This window comes from Solanum lycopersicum, chromosome 4 (assembly GCF_036512215.1).
Source record: "Solanum lycopersicum chromosome 4, SLM_r2.1".
Classification (NCBI taxonomy): domain Eukaryota; kingdom Viridiplantae; phylum Streptophyta; class Magnoliopsida; order Solanales; family Solanaceae; genus Solanum; species Solanum lycopersicum.
The window spans coordinates 9,321,563-9,343,343 of record NC_090803.1 but is presented as its reverse complement, the minus strand read 5'-3'; the positions used below and the strand labels follow the sequence as shown (position 1 = coordinate 9,343,343).

The 21,781-nt window shown below is 35.7% G+C and overlaps 1 protein-coding gene across 1 annotated transcript; it reads right to left on the bottom strand.

Annotated features, from left to right (window-relative positions):
• Nucleotides 1–239: 239 nt before the first annotated feature.
• Nucleotides 240–1,377, bottom strand: LOC138347940 (uncharacterized). Its single transcript, XM_069296548.1, has 3 exons — nt 1,140–1,377; nt 848–970; nt 240–595 (listed from the first exon to the last, which is right to left on the bottom strand). The coding sequence occupies exons 1-3, from the start codon at nt 1,375–1,377 to the stop codon at nt 240–242; spliced, it is 717 nt and encodes a 238-aa protein (XP_069152649.1).
• Between the last annotated feature and the right edge of the window lie 20,404 nt (nt 1,378–21,781).

Below are 21,781 nucleotides of genomic sequence, written 5' to 3'. Positions count from 1 at the left end.
CCACTCCCTTTCTCATGGTTTCCCATCGACATATTGCCTTCAGTTATTTTGGTATACGTTTCTGTTACCACAGAAGCTTTGATCCTTTACATACTTCCTGGCGGGGGGATTACATTGCCGTCAATGGATGTGTGAATTGTTTTCTCTGCAATATGCATATGCTTCGAATCAGGGTAATTCTTCTTGTCATTTTACCAACAATAATTGGGAGGAAAACAAGGAGGAACTTCAGGGTAGTTCTACATTTGACGATCAGTTTCGTTTCTCCACCATTTCAAATACCGTGTTGTTACATCCGGTTCAAACAGCCTAGAAGGATAGTATAACCTCAAATCAGAAGTAATAGGTATGCTGTAATTGTACCAGTCAAGTTCTGGACTTGAATGCGAGTGAGGAATCCATTTAGGGAAGTCTTGATCATATCCAAACTGCATTGCTACCCGATTTGGTTGATAAGGGTCTTGACATCCTAAACCAGCAAGCTTAGACACCCTCAAACATTGAACGAAAGACTCCATTTCTTGAGTAAAATTTAACCCTCCAACTATTGCCCACTCTTCAATTTCCTTGTAAAACTTGGGAAAAATTGACAAACCTTCCACAGCAAAGGCCTATGGACTCCACAGAAAAATCTCCCGAGATGCGTCAATAGTAGTCCTCAAATTAATTTCACCCGTTTGTTTCACATTGTGCCATCGGCCTGATCTAACCACAGTAACTATATTGTAATTCCGAGATAGCTCTTGTTGAAAAGGTACCATCCTCTCCAAAGCTCAGGCTTAAACAAAGAACAATGGTAACCAAAGATTAAGTTTACGAATCTCAATTATGTCTCTATTTCTTTTACTTGTCTCTATCATAGCCTTTCTCAACGAGCCCAAGTCTCTATATATACTAGCAAGAACAGCAGGAGCAAGCGCTTGCCGCATACCTCTAGCTATATTAACAGCTATCGAGAAAATAGGAGCACCTACTTTAGACAGAAACACAAATCTTGATAACCAAAGAAAAAGAAAAGCTTCGTGTTCGTAGTCCTTACCACTATTCATGAAGTAATTCGACCACCTACTCTTATTATTTGTCTTCTGTCTGATAAGTTCTCTTCTCACATTCTCAAGTACTCTTCAATCTCTACCAACTCAGGGGATTGAAGGGGGGCTTAACACAGTCACCCAAAACATAAAACCCTCCCAAAACCATCATGTCTTCAAGACCACCAGTAGCTTCACCCCACGGAAACATAAAGTTGTTAGTCTCACAGATCACCTCTCTACCAACCCAAATATTAAATATTCGTCGATATGGACTATAAGTTGAACCTTTTAGTGCTCCATAAATTACTGCAGTTATCCATATAGGGCGATGGATAGACTCCATCTTTTCAACCCATTCTTTCCATTTATTTTGTTGATCCCTCCATCCATTGCAACCATGAAATGTGACTTTCAATGGCTACTCAGATTGATCAAATGAAATGTGGATTAAATGAGTTTTCGAATTTGGTCCTTCAGTTGAAGTACAAATTGGATCTAAAAAAGGGGCAACTCTTCATTGTGGAATTCACTTAAGTGGTGAAACCAACAACTCTACTCATCCAATGATAGTTGGATTTTCCATTTGATATTTTTTTTAAAATTATATTTTTTCCAAGAAATGTTTCGGAGGTTATATAAAGACGGGTTGAAATAGTGATATTTAATGTAAGTTACTAATGTGTTGACTAAATTTTGTTACATATTATATATATTTATTAGTAAAATCAATTGAACTTTGACTAAAGTTGCTACATTTGACTTTTAAGTGCAATAATCAAATTAATATTGCCTTTTTTTGTTTTTAAGTAAGAAGAAATCAATGAGGTTTATTAATTGAATTTTTTTCCGGGAAAGTTAATTCTAAGATAATTCACTCAAATATGAATTCAAATTGTCATTAATCATTTGGGATAATATTTATTAATTCAATCAATTGAACTTTGACTAAAGTTGTTGAATTTGACTTTTAAGTGCCATACTTCAATGAATATTGCCTCTATTGTTTTTAAGTAAGAAGAAATTAATGAGGTTTGTTAATTGAATATTTTCCTAGAAAGTTAATTTTAAGATAATCCACTCAAATTATGAATTTGAATCGTCATTAATCATTTGATATAATATTTAGGGATTAACACAACACATAATATATATACCTTTTTCGTGAACTGGTATTAGTTTACTCTTTTTGAATACATGTGGCTTTGCCACTCATAAGAATGTGTATTACTTAATATTGGGAAAATGCATAAATACCCCCTCAACCTATGCCCGACATCTCAGAGACACACTTATACTATATTAAGACCCTATTACCTCCTAATCTTATTTTATAAGTAATTTTCTACCCATTTTCGGCCTACGTGGAACTATCTTGAAAGAAAAAGTCACCCAGCATTGGACACACAAGATAGTGCCACGTAGACCTAAAAGGGGTAGAAAATTATTAATAAAATAAGTTCAAATGGTAATAGGACCTTAGTATGTTATAAGTGTGTCGATGAGATTTCGGGCATAGGTTGAGGGGTTACTTGTGCATTATACCACTTAATATTTATGAGAATGAGTTTTGGTCCTAAGGCTTGATAGAAAAAAACAATTGCTCTAGGTTGATAGTCAATAATTTTTTTGGTGAATCTGATAATGGGAATAACAAAACTATATATACCATGTTGAAAGGTTAATATTGTACCACAAGGTAAATATTGATATTACGACAGGCATGAGCTCAATCCTAATCCTTGTTGAAGGAAAACGATTGCAGTAAGTTGACTACTAATGTAAAATCGGCTAATTTTGTAAGTGGAGATAACAAAAACAAAATTTGACGAAATATACAAGTAAATATATGAAGGAATTCAATACGTACTATGTCAGTACACCAAAAATGATCTCTAGCTGCAATTAATTAACTATAATAGCTTAATTGCCACTAAATATAAAGACAATTAACACATTTTGTAAATGTCCTAGAGCATTTAACGACATTGGATATAATAAAAAATAACTAATACAGGTAAATATTTTAGCATTTTTTGTAAATTTGTATATTTTTGTCGCTAAAAGCTGATTTTATTGTCGTGATAAAACTTTTCAGATATCTACATAATATATTTTTTCAGTGAAGTGGTATCAGTTGACACCTTTTAAATACATGTTGGTATGTCATTAATGATGATGAATATTATTGAAACTTTATGTGCATGAGATTTTAGTGCTAAGCCACGATAGAGGAAGATGGTTACAGTATATATGTTGACTATTAACGTAAAACTGCTGAATTTGTGATGGAAATATTAAAACAAAATACTGAGAATCTTTCTAATTACAACATATATTCACTCAATAGTATTTTATTAATTCAAAACGTGATTTAAGGATTTATTTGAAGTATTCGACAAATTCTTTTTTATGAGGGGTAATTTTTGTAGAAACAATATGAATATGGATCGTTTTAATCATTTGATATAATATTGCATCTTTTGTTTTTATGTAAGAATATGGAAAAGTAATTTCAAATAAATTATCATAATGACACGATATTTAAACTCAAAATAAACCGAACAAAGAAAATAGTTCTCTTACAAACCTTCAACAAAGTATTTCCGTAAAGTTATATATGGGGCTCATTACCTATTTTATTTGGCTCTTATAATCTACATACACTACATCGAAAATGATATATTTATTTCTAGCGATAATTAACACTCTTTGTATATGTCCCTAAAGTCTTTATCGACATTGGTTCAAATGAAGCTTAACTAATGACGGTAATAGTGTAATGACCTGGAAGGTCATTTAAAAAAATGATTATTTTTTTAACTTGAGTTAATTAATTAATGAGTAATTGTAGATAATTGACTTAATTGATATTTAATGAGTTAAAGTGATAATTTATTTAACACCTTATAATATTTAATACATATTTAGCAAAAATAATTTACTAGGGTTTGTCACATATAATACATAATTATTTTAATCAGATAAAATAAAGAAAAAGAGCGAAGGGACGAAAACTTACCTGACCAGACGAATGTCTGAGGAAAGGAGAACAAACTGCATTATCGTAAGGACAATTCTTTTTCATGTTCTCCTGGGCATTCATAAATTGTTCCTCATAGTGCATATTCTATCATAATTGATGCATATATATATATATATATATATATATATATATATATATATATATATATATATATATATATATATATATATATATATGTATGTATGTATGTAATAGTATTATATTATAATTGAATTGAAATAGGAGTTTTGGAATAAAGTACATGTGATATATGTATAGGTACAATGATGATATGCCATGTGTTAGTTTTATTAATGTCTTATTCAATTTGCTCTTACCAGAATGTTAAGGAACAATCTGTTCCAATTGCACGTTGTAGTGGTCTAATTTATATTTTATATGAATATATAGCAATTAGGGAATTTTGTGATATTGAAATTTTCTATAAAAGTCAAAAGATGAATGAGATCCCTTTTAGATAGTGGAGTATTTCACATAGTTAACTAACTATTCACATTAGTTAGATTGCCATTGGTCTGGTAGCTAGATTTTGTTTTATATAAGTGGAGTAGATTTGGTTTAGGTATTGTATGTTATGTTAAATTACTAGGAATATTTTTATCTTCGATTATAAAAGTTTTCATATGGTTATCGCCTTAAAATTCAAGGTTTGACATATTAAGATACCTAATTAAATAGTAGGTGCATTGTGGTTGGTGAATGTCAATTGACTTTTATATTTGAAAGAATAAAGACTTAACCCTAGGCTTGAAGTTTCGAAATTTTGAAAGTTTGTATATTCACTTGTATCAAGAGTAAGAACTTGATTATAAATGTGGACTTTAGGGGTTTTAAGTGATTTTTGGAGTACGAGGTTGAAGTATATCAATGTTGTTGTCTATAGGGTCATTTAATCACGAACTATTGTATTTTATAGATTTGTGCGAGTTAATGGGTCTAAGTTAGACATATAGTAATATAAGTGTTGTTAGTCTTAAAATCTTATTGTGATTATTTATTTGAATAGATTTCTTTGAGTTGGAAGTTCAACGAATAGGGAAGGCTCATGTTCCGGAGTAAATTCTTATTTGATTCAGGCAAGTGAATTTCTAAACTATTGTTAAGTGTATGGAATGAGTGTATTTCCTTGTGGTATATGTGGTATATGTTTGGGAGTAATGAGACTTGGTGATGGGTTTACTTGTCCACATTGAATAATTCTAATGATGAAAAAAAGGGTGATAAAAGGCAATGTGAATAATTGCTTGTGTGTGATGTGTTGATAATAAAGAATAATTTGAAAAGTTTGTTGAATCATTGTTGATGTTGTTGTGAATTGTGCAGTGTTGTGAAAATGGTCATATCCTCATTATTTGTGTGAACATGTCATTTGCATTATTCCGAGACATGGTTGTGAAAGTGTTATGTGCATTGAGAAAGAATGAGAACTTAAAGAGGATGTATCATTTCGAGGGACGTATCGCGCGTCGCGATGGATACTGTATTTCGAGGGACGTATCGCGCTGCGATGGTTACTATTATCGAGGGTCGTGTCGTGCGCCAGAACAGATGCATGGACAGATATGTCCCCCATGGGTCCCGGACTGAGAGACAGCGGGTGTGTATCACTAGGTCAGATATGCATCATTATACTTGACATTGCATTACACATTCTTATCATTGGTGAACTTGATGTTGTGTTTTGCTGATCTTGTGATTGTCTTTCTGTGAAATTTGTGAGTGATAATACTAAGCTTGTTATTGAGGATATGTAATTTGATAGAGTGTGGTTGTGGAGGATATATATATAATTTTTATAAGTGTTGTTGTAGAGTTACGTGCTATGTAAATATGAACTGTTAGGTTAGACTGAATTTTATGCAGGTTGTAGTTGTGGAGATTCGGTTGGGGAGGTAGGGGTACCCGTATTTCATCCCCTTAGCTTGTAATTAGACGTTTACTTGCTGAGTACCGTGTGGTTTGGTACTCACCCCTTGCTTCTACAAATTTTTGTAGGTTATGAGCCTGGATTTTTATTGTATTTGTCATTCTCTTCTTTTCCGAGGCTTCTTGGAGATTTGTGAGGTAGTTATTTCCATCTCAGCAGACTTTCTTCTTGTCACGACCCAAAATTCGGGCCGTGACTGGCACTCACACATACCCTCCTATGTGAGCGAACCAACCAATCTAAACTCTAACATTTCAATATAATATCAACAGTAAATAATGCGGAAGACTCAAACTCATTAAATAAAATCAATTCATTAACTTCTAAAATTCAACATCTATTATTCCCCAAAATCTGGAAGTCATCATCACAAGAACATCTATGATCAAATTACTAAACTAAGAGTATTCTAAAACCTAAAACAAGTAAAAGCTAGTCCATGCCGGAACTTCAAGGCATCAAGACATGAGGAAGAAGATCCAGTCCAAGCTAGAAGCATTAGCTCACCCTGAAGATCCGATGTGACGAAGACTGGCTAGAATTGCGGTTGAGTTGAAGATGATGGTACGTTTGCTGCACTCCACAAATAAACAAGAAGAAAACATAAAAGTAGGGGGTCAGTACAAACAAAAGTACTGAGTAGGTATCATCGGCCAACTCAAAATAGAAAACAGTATATATTAAGAAATATCATAAAATCAACTAATATCCTTAGCATGCAGCATTTACAATTTCCATAACCCTTGGTTACAACACCAAGCTCATCAATGAGGACTCACGCCTCTTCATCATACTCATTTGTGAATTAGGTTCATTAGATTGAGTATATTAACATCTTTCAAGGTTCATTATCTTTATTCCTCTCGTGTCGGTACGTGACACTCCGCTCCTCATATACTATCCTGGTGTCGCAACGTGACACTCCGATCCTCATTCTATCCTAGTGTCAGAACGTGACACCCGATCCATATTCTATCCTCGTACCGGAACGTGGCACCCGATCCATATACTATCCTGGTATCGGAACGTGACACTCTGATCCTCATATACTATCCTGGTGTCGGAACGTGACACTCCGATCCTCATTCTATCCTGGTGTCGGAACGTGACACCCCGATCCATATTCTATCCTGGTACCGGAGCGTGGCACCCGATCCCCTAATCTCACTACTTTCGTTCATCAAGTCTTCCTTTATACCAAGGCATCATCATTAACAAATTAGATTAGGGTTTCTTTTTAAAGATTTAGGATTCAATAGCTTCATCATGCTTATTTTATCAAAATTACATAATCACATTCATGCAAGCATACAATTAAGCATATAGAAGGGTTTACAATACTACCCATACATATCATTCGCTATTAAGAGTTTACTACGAATAGTATAAAAACCATAACCTACCTCCACCGAAGATTAGTGATCAAGCAAGCAATTTCCCCAAGCTCTGTTCTTTGTTTTCTCTCTTCCTCGTTCGATCCTCTCTCTCTCTTTGTTCTTTCTACTTTTCTTATTCAAAACCTCTTTCTTTTACCCTAAGTAGCATATAATTAAGAAGAAAAGATGGCAATAATAACCCACTAATTAACTTAAGGTTACCTCTTTTAACCCCCAACTAATTAGACTTATTAACATTAACCCACTAACTTTATAATTAAAGCAGGAATAGTCAAAAACGTCCCTTAAAACGTATAAGAAATCCGACCCAGACTGGGATTACGCAACCTGTGACGGCCCATCCTGTCTGCGACGGTCCGTCCTGCAGGTCGTCGCAAGGTTCAGATACTGGATTTCCATTGAAGACTCTGTGACGGTCCGTCCTGCCTTTTCGTTCCGAAGTTCAGAGAGTCAATTTTCAGTACCCAATTTCAGATTTTCTAAGTGTTTTGAAACGAGACCCTGCGACGGTCCGTCGTGCCCATGACGGTCCGTCGTAGGGTCCGTCTCCTCAGCCTGTTTTTCCAGAAATAAAATGCTGTTCAAAATGACTAAACATGTCGTTACAATAGATACCAATTTACCCATTGTTCGTCCCCGAACGATCACAAGAAGGAAAACAAGGGCGAAAAGGAGTACCTGAATCTGTAAACAGATGTGGGTATCTTTCTCGCATATCTGCCTCCTTCTCCCAAGTGGCTTCTTCAACGGGTCGATTCTTCCATTGAATTTTGATGGATGCAATCTCCCTTGATCTCAACTTGCGAATTTCTCTATCTAGAATGACAACTGGTTCCTCTTCATAAGACAAATTCTCATCAAGAAAAACTGAATCCTAACGGATAATGTAGTTTCCATCCCCATGGTATCTTTTCAACATTGACACATGGAATACCGGATGCACTCCGGACAGCCCTGGAGGCAAGGCTAACTCATAAGCCACCTCCCCTACTCGCTTAAGTACTTCAAATGGACCAATATACCTTGGGCTAAGTTTACCTCGCTTACCAAACCGCATCACCCCTTTCATTGGCGAAACCTTCAACAAGACTTGTTCACCCTCCCTAAATCCCAAGTCTCTAACCTTCCGATCTACATACTCCTTCTGTCTACTTTGTGCCGCTAGAAGCTTTTCTTGAATAGATTTCACTTTATCTAACGATTCCCTCAGAAGGTCAGTACCCCAAGGTCTAACTTCAAATGCATCAAACCACCTAATGGGAGACCTACATTTTCTCCCATATAGTGCCTCAAATGGGGCCATATCAATGCTTGAGTGATAGCTATTGTTGTAGGAGAACTCTGCCAAGGGTAAGAAGCTATCCCACTGACCACCAAATTCTATCACACATGCGCGAAGCATATCCTCCAACACTTGAATCGTTTGCTCAGACTGACCATCGGTCTGAGGGTGGAACGCAGTACTAAGGTCCAACCTAGTACCCAATTCCGCGTGCAACATTTTCCAAAACTTAGAAGTAAACTGCGTACCTCTATCTGATATAATGGAGAGTGGAACCCCATGCAATCGCACCACTTCCGAGATGTAAAGTTTGGCTAACTTCTCTGCATTGTAAGTCACCTTGACCAGAAAGAAATGAGCAGACTTAGTTAACCTATCAACAATTACCCAAATAGAATCAAACTTTCCCAATGTCTTCGGAAGACCAACCACGAAATCCATTGCAATCCTTTCCCACTTCCTTTCAGGAATGGGCATTCTCTGAAGTGTTCCTCCGGGCCTTTGGTGTTCATACTTTACTTGTTGAAAGTTTGGACATTTGGCAATAAAATCCACAATATCACGCTTCATTCTACTCCACCAAAAGTGTTGCTTTAGGTCACGGTACATCATGGTTGAACCCGGATGTATCGAATACCTTGAACTATGAGCCTCTGTCAGAATAGTGTTGATCAAATCATCGACGCGGGGTACACATACCCTTCCCTTAATCCTCAAAACACCTTCCTCATCGATTGTCGCTTCTTTAGCCTCTCCTTGCAACACTTTATCTCGGATCCAGATCAATTTTTCATCATTAAACCGCTTTCCCTTAATCTTGTCAAGGAAGGAAGATCTTGCCTCCACACAAGCTAAAAATCCTCCCTTCTCATTTACTTCTAATCTCGTAAGGTCGTTAGCCAGAATCTGAACTTCTCTAGCCAATGGGCGTCTAGAAGCTTGCAAGTGAGGTAGACTTCCCATGCTTCCCGTCTTTCTACTTAAAGCATCCGCTACAACATTCGCCTTCCCCGAATGATACAAAATAGTGATGTCGTAGTCCTTCAGTAGTTCCATCCATCTCCTCTGTCTCAAGTTCAAATCTTTCTGAGTAAAGACATATTGTAAGCTACGATGATTCGTATAGACCTCACACTTAACCCCATATAAATAGTGTCTCCATTGCTTTAATGCAAACACTACCGCGGCCAATTCCAAATCATGAGTTGGATAGCTATGTTCATGCACTTTTAATTGTCTTGAAGCATAAGCAATCACATTTTTCTCTTGCATTAGCACTGCACCCAAACCCGAATAGGATGCATCACAATAGACAATGAAATTCTTACCTTCCACCGGCAAGGTGAGAATTGGTGCAGTAGTAAACAGAGTCTTGAGCTTCTAAAAGCTTTCCTCACACTCATCCGACCATACGAATGGGACATTTTGCTTAGTCAAGTTCGTCAGTTGGGAAGCAATAGAAGAGAATCCCTTGACAAATCGGCGGTAGTAGCTAGCTAACCCAACAAAGCTCCTTATTTCTGACACATTAGTAGGTCTTACCCAATTCTTCACTGTCTCAATCTTAGAAGGATCAACCATCACCCCATCCTTAGAAACCACATGCCCCAAGAAGGACACTGCATCTTGCCAAAACTCACACTTGGAGAATTTGGCATAAAGCTTTTTCTCCCTCAACATTTCCAATACCCTTCTCAAATGCTCTTCATGTTCCTTCTTGCTCTTTGAGTATACCAATATATCATCAATGAATACGATCACAAAGAGATCAAGATATGGCTTAAAAATCCCGTTCATCAAGCTCATGAAAGCAGCAGGGGCATTCGTAAGACCAAAAGACATCACTACAAATTCGTAATGCCCATACCTGGTTCTAAAAGTAGTCTTTGGCACATCCATTGCCCGTATTTTCAATTGATGATAACCAGATCTCAAGTCAATCTTAGAGAAGACACAAGCACCTTGTAACTGATCGAACAAGTCATTAATGCGAGGAAGAGGATACTTGTTCTTTATGGTTACCTTGTTCAACTGCCGGTAGTCTATGCACATCCGAAAACTCCCATCCTTTTTCTTCACAAACAAAACCGGAGCACCCCAAGGAGATGCATTTGGTCTAATGAAGCCTTTGATCAACAACCCTTGAAGTTGGGCTTTTAACTCTCTTAACTCCACGGGGGCCATTCTATAAGGGGGTATAGAAATGGGGCTAGTACCCGGTTCAAGATCTATACAGAAGTCAATATCCCTATCTGGTGGCATACTAGGAAGATCTGCAGGGAACACATCTAGAAACTCACGGACCACCGAGACCGACTCAATCGAAGGTACTTGGGTAGTGTCATCCTTGAGATGTGCCAAGAAAGCTAAACACCCTTTACTAACCATTTTCTTAGCACGAAGAAAGGAGATGATACGCACCGGATTGGAAGTATAGTCACTCTCCCAAAGTAATGGATCTGTCCCAAGCTTGGCTAACGTCACCGTTTTAGCATTACAATCCAAGATCGCAAAATTCGGAGAAAACCAAGTCATACCTAGAATTACATCAAAGTCAACCATTTCTAAGATAACCAAATCTACATAAGTGTTGCTCCCCAAAAAATTAACCAAAAAAGACCTATATACTTTTTCAACTATCACAGACTCACCCACCGGAATAGAAACACGAATAGGTATGTCAAGTAATTCACAAGGTAAATTTAGACCATTAGCAAATGAAGAAGATACATAAGAAAATGTAGATCCAGGATCAAACAATACAGAAGCCATGCAATCACAAACCGAAAGATTACCTGTGATGACAGTATCTGATGTCTCCGCTTCTGACCGCCCAGGAAAAACGTAACAATGGGCCCTTTCGTTTGTTTGTCCGTTGCCCCTACCATGTTGTGATGTAGTGGCTCCACTTTGCCCATCACCCCGACCGTTTTGGTGACCACCATTACTTCGACCACCGCGTCCTCCAGAATGACGACCTCTTCCATAACCACCTCTACCTCTAACATTTGAAGGTCTGTAACTCTGTTTTGGACAATACCTCTTAATGCGTCCGATCTCCCCACATCCATAACACTCTCTGGGTTTAAGCATAGGTCTCTCAGAGAAGTGTTGACCGGTCTGAGGTGGACCCCCAACTACAGTCTGTAGTGAAGACTGAATTGGTCGGACTGAGTAACCTCCTTAACCCTGTCCTCTAGAGTAAGAACCATTAAACTCACCTCCCTTTCGAAACCTTTTTGATGTAGTTGCCATGGTGAAGTCATCTGACTTCACTCCTTCCACCTCTACCACAAAGTCTACCACTTCTTGGAAAGATTTCGCTGTAGCCGCTACCTGTAAGGCTGAAATCCGCAACTCTGATCTCAACCCTTTCACAAAACAGCGAATCTGCTCTTGTGGACTGAAATACAGTTAGGTGGCATACCGGGATAATGCACGAAACTTAGCCTCATATGCAGTAACCGACATCCTACCTTGCTCTAGGCTCAAGAACTCATCCCTTTTCCTATCTCTCAAAGTTCGTGGGATATACTTCTCCATAAACAAGCTAGAGAATGAGGCCCAAGTATAGGTGGTGCCTCTGTTGGTTGACACTCAACATGTGACCGCCACCACATTTTGGCGTTCCCTTGAAACTGATAACTCACAAACTCAACACCAAACCTTTCTACTATACCCATCTTGTGTAGTAGCTCATGACAGTCAACCAGAAAATAGTAAGCATCCTCAGATTCAGCACCCTTGAAGACTGGAGGCTTCAATTTCAAGAACTTACTGAAAAGTTCATGTTGATCATTTGTCATTATAGGCCCAGTAGTCAGACGTGGAAACGTGCCTATGTCAAATGAGGCATCCATACGAGGAGCCATAGTGGCTGCATGTTGTACCTCTGAAACCGGAGGTGTTGGTGCAGAAAACACTGGAGGTGCCTGACCCTGATCAGACAACCCACTAAGATAAGCGAGCACCTGATTTATCATCTCTGGGGTAGGCTGGGGTGGCAATCCCTCATTCTGCACTTGTTCATTTTCCCCATCCTCCCCTTCTCTTATTACTTCCTCAGTCGGTGGAGGAGTCACTGCCCTAGTATCAGATGGGCTAGGTGCTCGTCCTCTTCCCCTAGAGAACGTCCTCCCACGACCTCTACCACGGCCTCTTGCCGCTGCTCTTCCTCGAGCTACAGCCCCAGTGGCTGGATCAGACGCACCCTGTCCCGCCGGTGCTGGTGTTGGTGTTGGCGTAGTCGTTTCTCTACTTCTAACCATCTGCGAAAGAGAGTGAAGATGGTCAGATACCAATTTGTATCACCTAGATACAAATTGGATTCAAGTAGTAGCACGAAAGAAAGAAAGAAAGAATGGAATTTTCCTAAAGTCTTATAGCCTCTCAAAGAAAAGTAAAGGTGTCCCCCTACCGTTCCTTAAGACTCTACTAGACTTGTTCTTGTGTGATGAGACCAACGAACCTAATGCTCTGATACCAAAGTTTGTCACGACCCAAAATCCGGGCCGTGACTGGCACCCACACTTACCCTCCTATGTGAGCGAACCAACCAATCTAAACTCTAATATTTCAATATAATATCAACAGTAAATAATGCGGAAGACTCAAACTCATTAAATAAAACCAATTCATTAACTTCTAAAATTCAACATCTATTATTCCCCAAAATCTGGAAGTCATCATCACAAGAACATCTATGATCAAATTACTAAACTAAGAGTATTCTAAAAGCTAAAAAAAGTAAAAGCTAGTCCATGCCAGAACTTTAAGGCATCAAGACATGAGGAAGAAGATCCAGTCCAAGCTAGAAGAATTAGCTCACCCTGAAGATCCGATGTGACGAAGACTGGCTAGAATTGCGGTTGAGTTGAAGATGACGGTACGTTTGCTGCACTCTACCAATAAACAAGAAGAAAACATAAAAGTAGGGGGTCAGTACAAACAAAAGTACTGAGTAGGTATCATCGGCCAACTCAAAATAGAAAACAGTATATATTAAGCAATATCATAAAATCAACTAATATCCTTAGCATGCAGCATTTACAATTTCCATAACCCTTGGTTACAACACCAAGCTCATCAATGAGGACTCACGCCTCCTCATCATACTCATTTGGGAATTAGGTTTATTAGATTGAGTATATTAACATATTTCAAGATTCATTATCTTTATTCCTCTCGTGTCGGTATGTGACACTCCGCTCCTCATATACTATCCTGGTGTCGGAACGTGACACTCTGATCCTCATTCTATTCTGGTGTCTGAATGTGACACCCGATCCATATTCTATCCTGGTATCGAAACGTGCCACCCGATCCATATACTATCTTGGTGTCGGAACGTGACACTCCGATCCTCAAATACTATCCTGGTGTCGAAACGTGACACTCCGATCCTCATTCTATCTTGGTGTCGGAATGTGACACCCCGATCCATATTTTATCCTGGTACCGGAGCGTGGCACCGGATCCCCTAATCTCACTACTTTCGTTCATCAAGCCTTCCTTTATACCAAGGCATCATTATTAACAAAGTAGATTAGGGTTTCTTTTTCAAGATTTAGGATTCAATAGCTTCATCATGCTTATTTTATCACAAATACATAATCACATTCATGCAAGCATACAATTAAGCATATAGAAGGGTTTACAATACTTCTCATACATATCATTCGCTATTAAGAGTTTACTACGAATAGTATAAAAACCATAACCTACCTCCACCGAAGATTAGTGATCAAGCAAGCAATTTCCCTTAGCTTTGTTCTTCGTTTTCTCTCTTCCTCGTTCGATCCTCTCTCTCTCTTTGTTCTTTCTACTTTTCTTATTCAAAACCTCTTTCTTTTACCCTAATTAGCATATAATTAAGAAGAAAAGATGGCAATAATAACCCACTAATTAACTTAAGGTTACCTCTTTTAACCCCCAAGTAATTAGACTTATTAACATTAACCCACTAACTTTCTAATCAAAGCAGGAATAGTCAAAAACGTCCCTTAAAACGTATAAGAAATCCGACCCAGACTAGGATTACGCAACCTGTGACGGCCCGTCGTGTCAGCGAAGGTCCGTCCTGCAGGTCGTCGCAAGGTTTAGAGACTGGATTTCCACTGAAGACTTTGTGACTGTCCGTCCTGCCATTTCGTTACGAAGTTCAGAGAGTCGATTTTCAGTATCCAATTTAAGATTTTCAAAGTGTTTTGAAACGAGACCCTGCGACGGTCCGTCGTGCCCATGACGGTCCGTCGTGGGGTCCGTCGCCTCAGCCTGTTTTTCCAGAAATAAAATCTGCTGTTCAAAACGACTAAACAGGTCGTTACACTTCTCCATAATTATGATCTTGTTCTATTCTAGAAACAAGTTCATTTGAGACTTGAGTTTTTCTTTTGAATCAATTGTAATACAGTAGAGGTTTGTACACGTGACTACCAGGTTTTGGGGGTATAATGTAGGTTGATAGTAAATTTTCCGCAATTTTATTGTAATGGTTGAATTTTAGGCTGACTTTTCTTGATGGGATAAGATGAGTGCCATCACGTCCATTTTTGGGTCGTGACAAATAGCACTCTTTATAAATGTGTTTATTTTTTGTCACTAAAAGCTGATTTTACTATCGTGATAAAACGTTTCACATATCTACAAAATATACTTTTTCAATGGAGTGGTGTCGATCATAGAGGCGGATCCAGAAATTTTTGGGGTCAAAATCTTAATTAATAGACACATGAAGTAGCCGAAGGGAGTTCGACATCTACTCTATGTATCTAAAAAATTATTTTAGCCATATAAAAATAATATAATTATTCACCGAAAGGGGTTCAGATAAAGCCCTAAATATATAATGATGGCTCTGCCATTGGTCGATCAGTTGACACCTTTTGAATAAATGTTGTCCTGTCATTGATAATGAAGTATATTATTTAAATTTTATGTCACTAATGATGATGTGTATTACTTAAATTTTATGTGCATGAGTTTTTAGCCCTAAAACTAGATAAAGAAAAACAATTGCAGTAGGCTAACAATCAACAAAAGACTATTGAAGTCCGTGACGGGAATAAAAAAAAATATCGCATGTTATAAGGTTTATATATACCATAAGGTATGTATTGATATTACTTGAACTTTACATGTGCATAAAGATTAATCCCTAATCCCCGGTAGATGAAAACTGTGAAACTTGTGACAGAGATAACAAAACATAATATGAAAATATAGGAGTAAGTATATAAGGGGATTCAACACATAATGTGTATATCAATATAAATAATCACCTATCTACATAATACGATTGTAGTAGACTGACTATTAACGTAAAATCGGTGAATTTGATGATGGAAATAAAAAAAATATGAAAAATCTTCTCACAAATTCACTCAATTGTATTTCATTAATTCATAACATGACTTCAGGAATTATTTAAAACATTCTACAAAACAAATTATTATTATTTTTTGGCGGGGTGGGATCGTTTATATTAGGGAAAAAAATTAAATTTAGATCATCATTAATCATTTGATAATATTTTAAAATATACATGCATATACATTTATCCAAAAAATTCTTCGGAGGTTATATACAGACAGTGTGAAAGATAATTTGGATTTTAGCAAGCCATATTTGAAGTATGGATTCAAATATCTAAAATAGTTACATTAAATATTGGTATCTAAGATTTGACTAATTTTATACAAATTTTGTACATTTATTAATATTGTCAATGAATTTTGACTAAAAATGTTAAATATAGTTCGTGGATTTTCGGTGATTTGAAATTTTGACATTATTTTTATCCAAATTTTTGGTGGACGTCTTTATGACGTTATCTATGGAGCCAAGTGGCCCAGAAGGCCAAAATGGCCCGTTTTCAAAGTTAAACGAGCCCCATAGCAGGTAAAAACCCCATTTTGCCAATTTTCATGTGCTAGTTCACAATTTGTTTGGTGATCAAGATTTCTGTCGTCATTTTTGCCTCAAATTTTTGTGGACGTCTATTAAAACATCATTGACGGAGCCAATCAGCCCTGATGGTCAAAATGACCCATTTTGAAAGTCTAACGAGCCTCACAGTAGGTAAATTCCCCATTTTATCAATTTTTGTGTAGTCCATGGATTTTTGTTGATCCGCAATTCAAACGTCACTTCCCAACTTTTTCATGGACGTCCATTAAGACGCTTTACGTGGAGCCATATGACCCTAACTGAAAAACAATCCACTTTCAATGTCAAACGAGCCCAAAGCATGTAATCCACCCCCCCATCTTGTCGATTTTTGTGTGTTATAGTTCATGGGGTTTTGGTGATCTGGAATTCTGATGTCATTTTTGTCTAATTTTTTTGTGGAAGTCTTTTTAGACGTTAACTATGGAGTCATATGGCCTAACGGTCGAAACAGCCCATTTTAAAGGTCAAACGAGCCCCGGAGCAAGTAAACCCCCAATTTTACAGATATTTTCCTGTGCTATAGTTCACCATCTTTTTTGGCGATGTTTCATCATTTTTGCCAAAACTTTTTGTGGACGTCCAAACCATGTTTGAAAATTTTCTCTTCACGAATAGGGCATCGTTAATTAGTTCAAACAAAATACATCGCTATACTAAGTTCAAGTTACAATGCTTGAAACGTTGTCTACAATATTGAATAGGAAATCCACATTTAGTTCACAGAGATTACATAACTATAATGCCAGATATTCAGGTTACAACGATTATCTTTCGGACTTTTTCGAGTGTCTTCCACCACAAAATCCTCTTGTTCACATCATCAGCCTATCACCGCTCTACCAACCTGCACAAAATTAGCAAAGTTTAGCAAACACAGAATCAAATAACATGATACTTCTACATAATTATAAGCGATTCAGTTTTAGACATGCCTCCAGGATTTCGAGCTAAGCTAAATGTTGATGGTTCAATCAACAAGCATAAAACAAGGCTTGTAGTTAAGGGTTATTTTGACACTTTTGCTCAAGTTACTAGGCTCGACACAATTACATTGCTTCTTAATTAATTCAACTTATGCACAACGTGACCGAAAAGTGCATGAGATAGTTGTCAAATCAACATTTCTTAATGGGCTTTTTGTAAAACAATCATTATTGTCAATTGAATCGGTTGCTGGTAAGACAACAGTGGTTGATAAAGCTACTCAAGAGAAGTTTAGAGCTTAGTATAGCTATATTTAAAGTAGAACATGATTCATTAGCAAATTTGAGAAAAAAAATGAGAATTCAATATGTTTCTCTTCTTTGTGATAACTTTTATTCTTAAGAATATTATCAGAGAGTGTAAGCAGTAAACTGAAATCGTACCATATTGAGTGTAGCATCGCCTGTGTGAAGCAACATAACTCTTGAGGTCGTCAACTAAACACCTTTTGAATGCATATTGGTCTGTCATTGATGATGATGAATATTATTTCGACTTTATCTACATAAGATTTTAGTGCTAATCTATAATAGAGGAATATGAATGCAGTAAGTTGATTCCTAATGTAAAACTTATGAATTTGTGATGGAAATAACAAAACAAAATACAAAGAATCCTTCTAATTACAACATATGCATTTACTCAATTGTATCTATTAATTCACTAGTTTTGGGCACGTGCGTTGGACGTGTGCCCCAGGCTAAGTTGCATGAAGTTGTTGTAATGATGTGTTTGTGTTGCATCTTTGATACTAAAGACGAAGAAACCACGAATATTGTTAAAGAAAGATCGTGTAAATTTTGATTTAGTAGTTTACTGATAGAATAAAAAGTAGATCAACAAAAAAATAGTTACAAATTACAATAATTAATTAAGAAAAATACATGTAGAGAATTTTCAGATATACAAGAAATATTAGGAAAGATAGAAGGCATATTCATATTGCAACTATCTCAAATTTTCTTTAAAAGAAAATCAACAAAACCTTTATTTTGTAATGGAAGATACATGTACATTTTTCTTGTAAAGATGGATCTTAACTTAAATAAGAGAAAAATAATAAATTAAATTGGATAATTTGAACTTAATTTCATGTTATAATAAAATGAATTAAATGAAAGAAAGTGAATGAGGGGAATCAAAGTCTCAAACATCTTTACATATTTCACTGGCAGCTAGAGGCTTTTAGTAGATGAATATGGTAAATATATTTAATTAAGTGTATTTAATTATTCAGAACCCTTCAAATTCTCTATTTTTAAAGAGTGTTATACTCTATACAAATTTATAGTATTATTTTAGTAATCCAACCTTTAACTTTCTTGCTTCACACTTTTATAGAACTAATAGTTCTATTTTTTTACTACAAAATTTGTAAAATAAAATAGGGGATAGTGCTCAAGTACCCCCTCAACCTATGCCCGAAAACTCAGAGACACACTTATACTATACTAAGGTCCTATTATCCCCCTGAACAAATTTTTTTAAATAATTTTTTAACCCTTTTTAGCCTACGTGGCATTATCTTGTGGTCTCAATGATGGTTGACTTTTTTTTTTTAAATTAGTGCCACGTAAGCTAAAAAGGGGTAGAAAATTACTTATAAAATAAGTTCAGGGGGGTAATAGGACCTTAGTATAGTATAAGTGTGTCTGTGGGATTTCGGGCATAGGTTGAGGTGGTACTTGTGCATTTTCCCAATAAAATAGTAAACGAGGAAAAAGTAATTTAAAAGCTATACAACTTACATTTGTGATCACCAAAGAAATAACAATTATCAACCATGCAAAAAGGCTTAAATTATAAAATTCGAAGTCTTATTGCGTACAATTATTTTTTATTTGTAGTTATATATTTATCAAATAGGAATTGACTCGGAAAAGAAAATAGAGATTTTTTTTAAATGGTAAATAAAAGAATACCTCTAAAGAAATCAACAAAAATATTATAAAATGATCTAAAAGTGAAAATGTGAAAGAAAAAAGTAGAAAAAATGTAGAGAGATAAGAGATGACAACTTTCTTTATCCTCTTCCAATTATTCAAAATCTCTTCGGATAAGATATGATTGAGGGACTTAAAGGATTCTCATAAATATGTCATTAACCCATTTCATTGATGAACAATGAAAGTAACAAATATATTATTAAGGAACATCAACAAATGTATAACATCTTCATTTCTAATATAATAACACAAAATAAAAATTTCACTTGAACACATAGAAGAGAAATCTAAGCAGATCATAGTTAATCTACAATAAAATTATCAAACAAATATTAAGATACAAGGAGTTAAGAGAAGTAGCATTCATCAAAACTAAGACGACATATATCATGACACAATTTACAGATCGAAAAATTAGTGAAGCACACAATGGTATTGATAGCTAAGATATATAGAAAGTCAAAAGTCAAGTTATAAAAAGATAATGAAAATATCATTAAATTTCTTTATTGAAGAAGTGAAAGGACACTTATATTTTATCCTTTGGAAATGGTTAGATTTCCAAAACTATTAAAATCCAAATTTGTAGTTAATATTTAAAGGTGAAGCATTTGACTATAATTATTCAATATATATACTAATACACATATAAGAATATGAAGAATCATTTTATAAATTGTTAAAACATTCATTGTATTGTAGTCAATATGATACTTAGCATTTATTTAAAGAGGTATTTTCTTCATTTAAAGACAAAAATATTTAATTAATTATATTAGATGAATTTAATTAAATATTTTATAGCCTTTTCATTTAGTGTAGGGGTAAAATGGTAATTAAACTTTTCACTTTAGAGCTTTCCACTTATAATAATATATGATAATGCGATTTCATGAATTATTTAAAATACTCCACAAAATCTTATTTTGGGGAGGGGATAATTTTTATAGAAAAAATATTTATGTGGATCGTCTTAATCATTTGATATAATATTTAGGGATTCAACACAACACGTAGTATCTCAATTTTTTCAGTGAATTGGAGATAGTTGACTATATCGGGCTTTGCCACAAATGATGATGTGTATTACTTAATTTTTTGTGCATGAACTTTTAGTCCTAAGGCTCGATAAAGAAAAACATTTACAATAGGCTAACAGTCAATAAAAAAATAGTGAATTTGGTGATGGGAATAATAAAACAAAATACGTCACGTTGTAAGTTTATTTTGTACCATAAGGTACGTATTGATGCTAGTTTGAAATTTACGTATGCGTAAGCATTAAGCCCTAATCCCAGTAGAAGAAAACAGTGAATTTGGTGACGAAGATAACAGAACATAATATGAAAATATAGGATTAAGTATATAAAGTGACTCAATACATAATGCGTACATCAATAAAAAAAAATCACCTATCTACATAATACGATTGCAGTAGGCTGACTATTAATGTATAATTGGTGAATTTGGTGATGGAAATAACAAAACAAAATATGAAAAATAACATTATACCAGGACTGAAACAATAACTACTACTACTGCATCTCAATTTCAAACAAGTTGAAATCGACAATACCATGTTGGTCCATGCATCTAATTGATCCTGCAAAATAGCTCCATAACTTTCTTGCAAATATCCCCTAAAACAAAGACATGCTCAAAAGTTCAGATTTTTTTGTCAAGGCTATCTGCAATAAGTACAGTTTGAGACAAGAGTATGACCAAATTAATTAGTTCAATATTATCTCATCCCTTTCTTGTTAATTTACTCTCTAATCTCCTCACTTACAAGAAGATGTTTTTCACTCAACTTGGTTTAGTTGAAGGGGCGAGAGAATTAAAAAAAATCTCCGACTCCGAGTTCTGAGTAAGTTGATAGTCTACGAAAAAGTAAATGCTAGTTAGTGATTATATCTGTAATCTTGACTTTGCATTCGCAACAGCCACAAACGCTTCATAGAGCTAAATAGTTAGAAACCTGGAAAGTAAACAAGTGAACTGAAACATGATTCAAGTGAATTTTTATTACTAAAGCTGAGATATATAGTTACAAAAGGACCTAAATAGAAGAACGAGCTAGCTAGTAGCACTTTCTAAGTATTAGGCAATAACGAAGAATATATAACTTGATGAACTAAACAAAAACATAGTATTAGCACTATAGTTTAGCTTAATCTTAGCTTGTTTTCACTTTGTCCTGATTATTGGAACCTTTCCA

What these genes read in the sequence shown, in the direction of transcription:
- LOC138347940 (XM_069296548.1), bottom strand. Translation starts at nt 1,377, where the DNA reads ATGGAGTCTATCCATCGCCCTATATGGATAACTGCAGTAATTTATGGA. An exon ending in GCCCCCCTTCAATCCCCTGA is followed by an intron (nt 971 to 1,139) that starts GTTGGTAGAGAT and finishes TGTCTAAAGTAG; the next exon opens with GTGCTCCTATTTTCTCGATA. An exon ending in AAAGGCTATGATAGAGACAA is followed by an intron (nt 596 to 847) that starts GTAAAAGAAATA and finishes TTGCTGTGGAAG; the next exon opens with GTTTGTCAATTTTTCCCAAG.